Raw genomic sequence first — 10,606 nt, 5'->3', positions numbered from 1 at the left:
CAGAGAACAAAAATCCGAAGGAGCATTTAGGAATTGAAAAGAAGCTCAGCGTGGGTGGAAGAGAGCTTTGTGTTTGGCTTGTTGGAAGATGGGTGTACAGAAGAGGGTACCCCAGACAACATAGGGCTTGAGAACCATGCTGAAGAATTTGTGTAACATTTTGTGGGCAAGAGTGAGTAATAGTCAGTCTTTGTTCAGAGACATGACCTGATAAGATTTAGTGCTATTTAGTGATATTAAGAAGTGCGTATTGAGGAATGGGAATAGGCGATGAGGGAGGCCAACTAAGAATCGATTTCAATTGTCAAGAAGTGAGATAATAAACACCTACATGCTAACTGACAAGTAAAGAGAAATATTTGTAAGGAGATTTATGTTAACCTCAGAGGAAAGCCAAGGGGAGGCACCTCTGTTTTCTTTATTTTTAGTACCTGTTTTCATACTAGACCATGGCTTCTGGTAAGGATGGGCAACACTCCAGTCTTTCCACAATGGTATTTAACACAAGTTCAAGGCGTACAGGACTATTTATCTATGATGCTAACAAGTGTTTCAAAGTGTTTTGTCTGGAACTAGAGAATCCTTTCATTGCAGTGAGGTCACAGAATGTATCAGAGGGCAGAGTACCAGAGTAGCCTCTGAGGTTAGTTGACAGTGTGCGTGTTTCCAGTAGGAAACACCATGGAAGGCTGCTGACACACAGGTAGGGGGTCTTGTGGGACATTTGTAAAAGGTTTGAATTTTACCATAAGCGTCTGTATGGCGTCAAGGTTAACTAGGTAAGAAAGCAAAGGCTCTGCTTGCTGCTGAAGCAGATAGACTAACACAGGCGAGTGCCGCTGGAATAAGCAGTGTGAGTTCAAAGCCATGGGCGGACAGGACACAAATCAGGGAGTTTGTACAGACAGGAAGCACTGGTAAAGATGAGTTAAGTTTTCAATCTTTCCCCTCTAGAGCTCCGTTATCTGCCTCCCCCCACTTATCCAACACAGGCTGGAACTTTCCATTCACTGAAATTCCTCCTAGCCTGGGCTCCAATTCATAGTATTCGGATTTGTGCTAAACCCCACCCTTCCCCATCCCCACCTGACAAACAAGTATCACTGAGAAAATAATTGCATGTGATCCTTCTCTTGTTAATAAGCCCATTGAGACAACCGAGGTCTTAGATATACTGATGCAAATGTCGGAACGGAAGTTAATGACACAGCCTGCGAGAGCTGCGGTGAGGTAGAGTGATAGGAGCAGTGGTATGTTTGAGTACCATTCTAATGGGGAAGCCTGGCTATGGACTCATCATATTGTCCACAGACTCCCAGGAACATCTATTTATGATGGGCCTCCCTTCAAAGGAGGTAAGGTATCCCTGGGACAGTCCTCTGAAGCAAATCCACTGAGGAAAACACAATGACTATCCAAAGTGCTTTGTTTATACTAGGGAATCCTTTTACTGCTGGTGGATCCTGTCTTCCTTTTGTTATTCCTATCCTCTTATTATTCTTATGTCTTCCTTTTATTATTCCTATCCTCTCCATCCTAGTTTTCAGTGCACACACACACATACATAGGTGTATGTGTGTATGTATATATACATACATATATGTGTATATACTTATATACATATATGTATAGTATTATATATATAATATGTTATACATATATATATATATATTATATATTATACCATTCACTGTTCAGCGACCTTTCAGGAGTATTTGCAGACCATATACTACATAAACACAATAAAGCAATGGATTCATAAAATACCTTCTTTTCATGAATATCACTCTGTATAGCCTAGAAATCATGCAGTTGCACTACAAGGGATGGCAACTAAATCTTTCTAATCTAAAATATTATTTGATACCTGAAATTGAACAATGTAGTGATACATAAAAATGTGATCCTTATATATTCATTTTCACATATCTGTTATTAAAATAATAATACCATGGAGAATTGGTGAGTTGGTTGGTAGGTTCCTTTTACGCTAACCTATCATTCTTACCAAACACATTTTTCACATTCCGGATTTTTGTACATGTATTTATGCTGTCTCTCCAGAGGTAGTGTTAAACTCAACAGAAATTATAAATGTAAAATGACTTCAGACTTTCATAAATGTCTCATTTGACACCCAAACTCAAGCCTACTTGTTAGCTTTCAAAACAATTTATTTTCCAACGTAAGAAGAACAACAAGAATGTAATAGAAAATTTGAAAAGGGCAAGAAGATAGGAAGAAGAAAAACTATCAACCATAATCCTACCACTTAAACAACAACCGTCATTAAGAGCGTTGCCATGCTCACTCTTTAACCTTCATTAGGTCCCACTTACGATGTGCTGCCTGCCTTTAAGTTGCTCGCCTCTGCCTTCCAGGCCACGCTTAGACCACTCAGGCACACCAAACCCTTCTTTGTATAGTTAGTTAACTTGCTGGGACTTGTGCTTCCAGCTAGACTGTTAGAACCCTGGCAGGGCTGGCAGCATGACTTTTCCCACCAGGTGCATTGGACCCAACATTTGCTGCCTGGTTTAACCTAAATGAAGACGAACCATTAGCAGAACACGAAATAGGCCACGTATCTAGATCATGAAAATTAGTGCTTTCCAGTCACCTAAATTGGTGACTATTGCTTTTCTGTTCCTGGACTCTTAAAAGGCTATTTAATGGGCCTCTTTCTTCACGCTCACACTGAATGCGAAGTACACTGATAAAGAACCAGGACTTATTCAAAGACTTTAAATATAAGGCATAAAGGTGAAAGGGAAAGAAAGAGGCTGGGGGAGGGATAAGAAGGGAGAAGGGAAGAAGAAGCTGGGGGGGTGCATATAGTACACAGACAGAAAAGAGAAAAGACAGCTAGGACAGGATATATAGTCTGCTGCTCAATCCAGTATGTGATTGGCCTCCAGCACTGTGTACAGGATCCCATCCACTTGCTCTGAGTCATACCCGATCTCACGAAGCTCCAAGTGAGGGAGGACAGAAGTAAGGAGATAGCTGACGTGGATACGGAGCCGTGTAAGCTTTGCCAAAGCCCTGTATGATGGAGTGAGGGGGCAGGAGAAGAGATGACAGGAAGTCATTAGCCAACAGAATAAAACGAAGTCCCTTCACAATGGGCCTATAGGTCTTAACAATTAGGTCTCCATTAGGCAGGAAGAAGGCAGACAGAGCCATGCCATTAAACACAGGGAGACTGGCTGCGGCTTTCTAAGGAATAATTACTCAATCCATGGTGGTCAATGAATTAAGACTTTCTCCCCTGTCTATGACCAGTAAACTGGGGGTCTTAGCGGGTAACTCCCATTAGTACTCACAAGGTGAAAACTAAACCCTAGTAATTAACCTTTCTAGGTCATCTCCCTCTGGGTTCCGGTAGGAGACCTGGGCCTTCTGCAGTACTTCCAGGTGTGTCTCTGTCTCTTTCAGTTTCTCTTTTAGTTCTTGCTTCTCCTCTTTGGTTCTTTCTAGCTCAGCTTTCAGAATCTGGAATTCAGCTTGGCGATAACCCATGTGCTTCTTGCTCCAGTATAAGCCTTCAGTCTCCTGGGTACTATAGGTCACCAATTCATGTTGTGCTTTCTTAAATTCAGAATGCCAGTGATTCTTCTCCTGTTCCAGCTCCTCTACCTGCAGTCCAAGAAAGACAAAGTCAGTGATCCATACAACCAAAAGTTAGAGTATCCTGAACCATTTCTACTAAATCTATCCTGTGGTTCTATTATTTATAATGCTTTATTATACTTATGCAAATCTCTTGTCAAACCTAAAATACAGAAGGGAAGCCCATTAGGGTCCTCTCAATCTGAGACATACTACAGACTGGTTTAATGGCATATTTTGTTTAACAGCTTCTGAGTATGAAAGAAACCACCAAAATATCAATACTCCAGTCCAGTGGTTCTCAACCTGTGGGTCATGACCCAACGGGATTTCACATTATCCTTTCATAGGGATCACCTAAGACCATCAGAAACACGCTATTTACAACATGATTCGTACCAATAGCAAAATTACAGTGATGAAGTAATAAAACAATTTTATAGTTAGGGGTTCCCACAACATGAGGAACTGTATTAAAAGGTTGCAGCATTAGGAAGGTTGAGAAGCACTGCCCTCGTCCCTTGTTTATAATGACCTCTTCTTATCTCTACTGGTAAGGCATTGCCCAAACCTTTTGCTGGAACAGATTCCTTTCAGCCAAAACACGCTCCAATTTTTCTGTGGTTCTCTTCAATTCTTCCAGTTCTTTCTGGTTCTTTATCTTTGGCATGTTCTGACTTCCACTCTCCAGGTAGCCTTTTCCTTTCCCTGCAGTAGCTGTGGCAGGGGTCACAGAAGAATAAGGATTCGGGTTCCATGGTTCCGCTGCCTTTCTTCTGCCTACAAACTCCTCCCGGTTAAATGGGATTAGCTGGATGGGAGCTCCCGAATCTGCAAGTCCCTTGGCAACCCCGACCACCGCTACAAAAGGCCCTTTATTCACATCTCTGTTCTCGCTACTCCTGTTAGATTCTTCTGCCACCAATCTTGGCATCTGATCTTCTAATTCTTCAGGAAGCAGGGACTCCTGGTCTTGGTCCTGGGACCCTAGACAAAGTGCTGGAGCTTCCCTGTTGTGGCCTGTGCTCTTGTTTGCTTCTGGGTATTCTGGTAAGAGGTATGGTGGTGTGCTTCTCTCAGAACTGGATTTCTCAGGGCTGTCCTCCCCTCCTTGGTCGGCAACAGCGGCTTCTCCCCTCCTGTAAGGACTGGACATGGAGTAATCTATAGGAGATGGTGTCATATCATTTTGGAACCTCCTTCGTTTCTCCACAGGCTCCTCACTTAGGATCAATTTGTATTTACTGCAGAAAGAAGAAATAAAATTATAAGCTGTCACAGTATAGGTTAAGAATATTCTTACTCTACAAATCCCCTCCTCAAGGCACATATTCTTTCAGGGTAGGACTATTATTGCCACGGCCAAGATATGCTTTCTTCTGGAGAGTGTACTGGATGCTGTCTCTAGCGTGTCAATGTTAACAGATAATGTGGGACTTTTACTAGGAAGCCCCTTGTGGAGATTGTTAGGTCATAGGCTGTGGTGGGGGGAGAGCATTGTACTATCCTCAGAAGGGATTTAGGCAGAACTCGTGAGTTAGTTCTCAGGAAAATCAGATGCTGTAAAAGATGGAATGGCTTTCTCTTGCACACAACCCTGATATTGTGATCCACCCACCATAAGGCTCTCACCAGAGCCAAGATGAAAAAGCAGCACACACCGTGCCCTTGAATCTCTAGTCCTGTGAGCTGAACAAACATTTTGTTTTTTGTCAAGTTACCGGATCTAACACATTTTGTTACATTAAGTAGTACAACAACTCAGCCCCCTCCCCAAGCCTCAATCCCTTCACTCGTGCAACTGGGTGAATTGACAGCTGGTGCTAACAGAGAAAGTTGATCGGTTTTAAGGGGTAGCATAAAATAGCCCTGTTAGAACAAAACAGGAGGGGACTGACCTTGGTAGAATGTTTTCAAAATGAATTTTAAACCACCCTAACTGTCAAGCTTCCTAAAAGCAAATAGAGGAAGACAAACAAAAACTAAACACACACACACACACACACACACACACACACACACACACACAGAATCTCTTAACACAGATGGAATAAAAGGTCATTTAAAAAGCCTAACGGTGTATGCAGAGAATAAAGCCAGCTCGTTAATTTTAAAGTATCACAAACCCTCCAGTATCAAAGACTTAGCATGCTTTTATATTGCAATAGTACTGCACACAATTTCTTGCCAGCCAAGTGGATTATGTCTATTGCCCACTATTCCCTTGTAAAAGTTAATTAAAACACAAGGCCCTGGTTAGAAACAAAGAAAGTAAACCAATCAGATCAAGTTATTTTCCCATTATGACCAACACCTTCACTTGGTCAGGCCCAAACTGGAGCTCCCTTTGTTCTTCAGGGAAATCCAGGATTCATGGCCTCAAGTCACCTTCCTTTTCTGGCTCCTACAAGCACTAATGTGTTGCGGAATATTAATTTAAGATGTATTACATTCATTTATGCTGTGGAACAATTGCTTAATGATGCAAAGATGTGTTTTATTCTTTTCCATTGCATTTGTTTAAGTCTGTGAAACTGGGTTACTTTGCCTGTCTAAAATGCTTGATTTATCTAATAAAGAGCTGAGTGGCCAATAGCAAGGCAGGAGAAAGGATAAGCGGGGCTGGCAGGCAGAGAGAATAAATAGAAGGAGAAAAAAGAGAAACAGTAGCAAAAGAGAGGAAGGAGCAAGAAAAGAAGGAGAGAGGACACTTGGGGCTAGTCCCCGAGCTACACAGCCAGCCACAGTGTAAGAGTGAAAGAAAGATATACAGAAGTAAGAAAAGGAAAAAGTCCAGAGGTAAAAGGTAGATGGGATAATTTAAGTTAAGGAAATCTGGCTAGAAATAAGCCAAGCTAAGACCAGACATTCATAGAAAGAATAGGCCCCCGTGTGTGATTTATGTGGGAGCTGAGTGGCAGGCCCCCAAACAACTACACTAATGGGCAAAGAATCTATCAAAACAGTCGGTCCAGAGAAATCTATAGTGATTTTCAATAGGCAGAAGGATTGGAAAGCCATTTCCCTTCTTGTAATTGCCCCTCTCCAGGGGACCAAGAGATGCCAAAGTAAAAAATCAGCTGTTGAACTTTGGGTGAGACAGGGTCAGGCACGTAATTAGCCTCCTCAGAGGACCTCAAGGCCACCCATGTCTCTGTGGCTTCGGAGGACAATTGAGAGACCTCTCAATCTTAACCTCTGAGAACACTCTATGAATTTCTCGGAATCCAAACGGGCCTGCCATCTCAACAGCTCCGGTGTTACCCTCTCAGCAGTTTGTACAATACTACACAGAAAGAAACGCTGAGCACAGTGGTGCATGCCTGTAATCTCGGCACTTAGGGAGCTAACGCAGGAAGACTGATGTAACTTTGAAGCCAGCCTGGGCTACAGGCCTGTCAGGGAGGACTACACACTGGAGCTATCTTAAAAAAAAGTACAAAGACAAAAACAAGTTTTGTGAAAGGTAAATAAAGTTGTATTATTTGCCTGATCTTCATTTGCCCAACTCTAAGGGTTCTGTTCATAACAATTTCCGATTTGAATATGATCTTTCCTCTTAGGAATTTGTTGGCTCCAACCTATGGGAGGGCACACCCCCCACATTCTCCTAAATCTTAACCCCCAAACTGACTTTAGAACTGCTTAGTACATCTTTTTTTCCTGGAGGTACCAATGGTATCTCCAGCTCGGTGTGTATAAAACTGACTCTTGACACGCTCCTTCAAACATGTTTCTTCTTCCTGTTTCTTACTGGTGTTAACATCATCAAATTGGTGACATTCTTTACAGTTTTATGTGGTGACTTACACACATGCTGGTTAGGCTACCATTACCTTTCTGGATGACTGCAGTGGCTTCCTATGACCTGTTTCCCCTCCAGCTATTCACTATGGTAATCTCCTAAAGCCTGACTTCAACGTATTTAATTCCTATTTTTTTTTAAAAAAAAGTTTTATGTGTTGCTGCCTCTAACATAAAAGTCTAAATGTCTTAACTGGACACAAACCTTCCCATGCCAAAATACAAGGAACCTCTATGCTAGGAAGTGTGTTAAGCCTTATCTGATTCTCTCAATTGAAAGGCAGGCGGGAATATTATCTTAACTGCTTTAAGGGACAGTCAGGAAAAGGCAGTAATTGACTGCAGCTGCTATGTGGCAGAGCTGGGGTATATAATTTGGCCCTAGCTTTATCTTCCATTACTAGACAAACACCAGACAAACTGAATTGCTGGGTGATTTCTTATCGTGATCCATTTGGCCACAACAACCTTCTCTTTTCCACCATTATACATTTAAATCCTGCTTGCGTGGTACTTTGACTTTCTGTAATACTGTGTGTATGTATGCACATGCATACTGTATGTGAAGGCAGGCCGTCAGCATCGGGTGTAGTTCTTGATGACTCATCTACCTTGTTTTTTGAGACAGGGTCTTTCACCGCGGCTCGGAGCTTGTGACCAGGCAAGGTTCCAAGCAAGGTTAGCTGGAGAGCGGGTCCCCAGGGACTCTTCTGTCTCTGTTTCCCCAGTGACGGGATTACAAGCATGCACTACTGAATCTGGTTTGTTATGTGGGTGCTGTGGATGGAACCTGGAGCTTTGCGCTTGCGTAATAAGCACTTTATCAACTGAGCCATCTCCCCAGAACCGCTTGAAACAATTTTAACATTCTTTTACAACATGCATTACCATCTATGGAATAAGAATGTACACGTGTGCACATCCTACTTGAGTACAGAATTAGAACCTCCTTGACAGAGAGCACTTAATTGTGGTAGAAACAGGAACAAAACTTTCATGTAAGTGGAAATCAAAATAGGATTACCATGCCAGGTAGTGGTGGCCCATGTCTTTAACCCCAGCACCCCAGAGGCAAAGGCAGGTGGATCTCTGAGTTTAAGGCCAGCCTGGTCTACAGAGTGAGTTCCAGGACAGCCAGGGCTACACAGAAAAAAAAATGCCAGCAAAAGTATAACTATGGAGTTCTGTTATTTATTCTATATTTCTCCAGAAACTCTGGTTCTTCCCTCTAGGAATCAATTCTAATATGAAACCTATACCCGCTGCTTAGGTAATGATTAATTGTAGGTTTTATATGCTTGGAATTCAACAACATTATTTTCTTCTCATTTGCTCTTTTTGACATATTATCTGTTGTTACTTTATATTTTAAATTATCTTCTAAGTCTTTTACATTTTCTGACACAACCACACAAACCATCCTTCTGCTCCTTCAAAATGCTTCCTGCAGTACTTCTCTCTGTTTGACTGGGACTTGACTCACAAACATGCAGAACACTATACTGAAATTAGAATATTTTACTTTTTGAACATTCATTACCATGTTTTTGACTCTGTTTAAGACACCATGATAGGCAAGAATAAGAATCAAAACTGTGGCTTCTGTACAGTGTGTATGCACTCATTTGTGACGACCTCTTTTGAAAATGATGTATACATGTCCATCAACGGCAATTCTCTGCTTCAGACTTTGAAGCAGCTGGGATAATAAGCCTGGCTTTTCATAACTGATCTCTTTTGTTTAGCGAGTTTCCAACATTTATCCAACGTGTATCAGTATATTACTGTCTCTCGGGTGTTGATACGGTTTGCGTATGCACCCCAATAATTTACATGTAAAAATCTAATCCCCCTTGTGAGATGCAAAATATGGAAACTCAATTCAAGTATGTTTGGAGGTAGGGTCTTTGGGAGGTGATCAGGGCTAGACAAAACCATTAGGGGAAAGCTCTAATGATTACCAGTGAGGGTCATTGGAACATAGGGAGAAACAGAAAATTAGGTGAGAGAGAAGAGGAGGACAGCGGAGAGGGAAAGAGACCGACAACATATAGAACACATACGCAGACACAGATGTGTGCTCCGTCTCTTGCCACGTGATGCCCTGCACTGTCTCAGCACTCTTTCGGCAAGAAGGCTTCCCTTCTCTAGAGCTAGGGATGTGCTACTTAGATTTAAAGCTTCCAGGTCTAAATTAAATCCATCTGATTTTCCATAGGGCTACACAGCCTAGAGCATTTCATTATAGTAAGAAAAAGTTTATTACCAGTCCTTTAAATGGCTAAGCAATATTCCATTGTATAGTTCTTTAACTTTATATTATAAAATGTACTTTGATCATATTCATCCCCTCCCCCAACTCCTCCCCTTCCTCCTTTATCCACTCTCTTCTCCTTAGCTACCTAATTTTGAGTCTTCTTCCTCTCATTTTTCGCCCTCATCAAGTACAATTCGTGTTACTAGGCTAGTCTTGAGAGTGGGCCTACCCTGGAGTGTGCCTGACCTACCAGGGGCCACATCATTAAAGAAAACAGGACCAGCCGGGCGGTGGTGGCACACACCTTTAATCCCAGCACTTGGAAGGCAGAGGCAGGTTGATCTCTATGAGTTCGAGGCCAGCCTGGTGTACAAGAGCTAGTTCCAGGACAGGCTCCAAAGCTACAGAGAAACCCTGTCTCAAAAAACCAAAAATAGAAGAAGAAGAAGAAGAAGAAGAAGAAGAAGAAGAAGAAGAAGAGGAGGAGGAGGAGGAGGAGGAGGAGGAGGAGGAGGAGGAGGAGGAGAAGAAGAAGAAGAAGAAGAAGAAGAAGAAGAAGAAGAAGAAGAAGAAGAAGAAGAAGAAGAAGAAGAAGAAGAAGAAGAAGAAAAGTAAAAAGAAAACCATCTCATTAGAATGATATAAAAAAGACCTTTGACAAAACCCAACATCCATTCATGATGGAGTTTTATCACGAAGGGATGTTGAGTTTTGTCAAATGCCTTTTTTTTAATCTAAAAACTCCCAGAGAATTTAGGGATTCAAAGTCATTATCTCAACATATTAAGTTTCAACCACAAATTTTCTACATGTGATAAATATATTTAGCAAAGTAGCAGGAAACAAAATCAACTCTTTCTCTCTCTCTCTCTCTCTCTCTCTCTCTCTCTCTCTCTCTCTCTCACACACACACACACACACAGAGAGAGAGAG

General features: G+C 41.9%; 1 protein-coding gene across 2 annotated transcripts in view; it reads right to left on the bottom strand.

Moving 5' to 3' along the window:
* Positions 1 to 2,153: 2,153 nt before the first annotated feature.
* Morc4 (MORC family CW-type zinc finger 4) overlaps positions 2,154 to 10,606 on the bottom strand; it is a 56,355-nt gene continuing 47,902 nt past the window's right edge. The window contains exons 15-17 of one of the 2 annotated variants that reach the window (XM_087903007.1): positions 4,184 to 4,856; positions 3,356 to 3,639; positions 2,154 to 3,045 (exon numbers count right to left, since the gene is read on the bottom strand). In XM_087903007.1, coding sequence (XP_087759133.1) covers positions 2,892 to 3,045; positions 3,356 to 3,639; positions 4,184 to 4,856 — 1,111 coding nt within the window. In that variant the 3' untranslated portion in view covers positions 2,154 to 2,891. The remainder of the gene's footprint in view (positions 3,046 to 3,355; positions 3,640 to 4,183; positions 4,857 to 10,606) is intronic. The other variant, XM_087903008.1, reaches the window with a different exon arrangement.

Source organism: Myodes glareolus, chromosome X (genome assembly GCF_982192425.1).
Source record: "Myodes glareolus chromosome X, mMyoGla1.1, whole genome shotgun sequence".
Classification (NCBI taxonomy): domain Eukaryota; kingdom Metazoa; phylum Chordata; class Mammalia; order Rodentia; family Cricetidae; genus Myodes; species Myodes glareolus.
The sequence above is the reverse complement of the archived record's forward strand: the minus strand, read 5'-3'. Positions and strand labels throughout refer to the sequence as shown.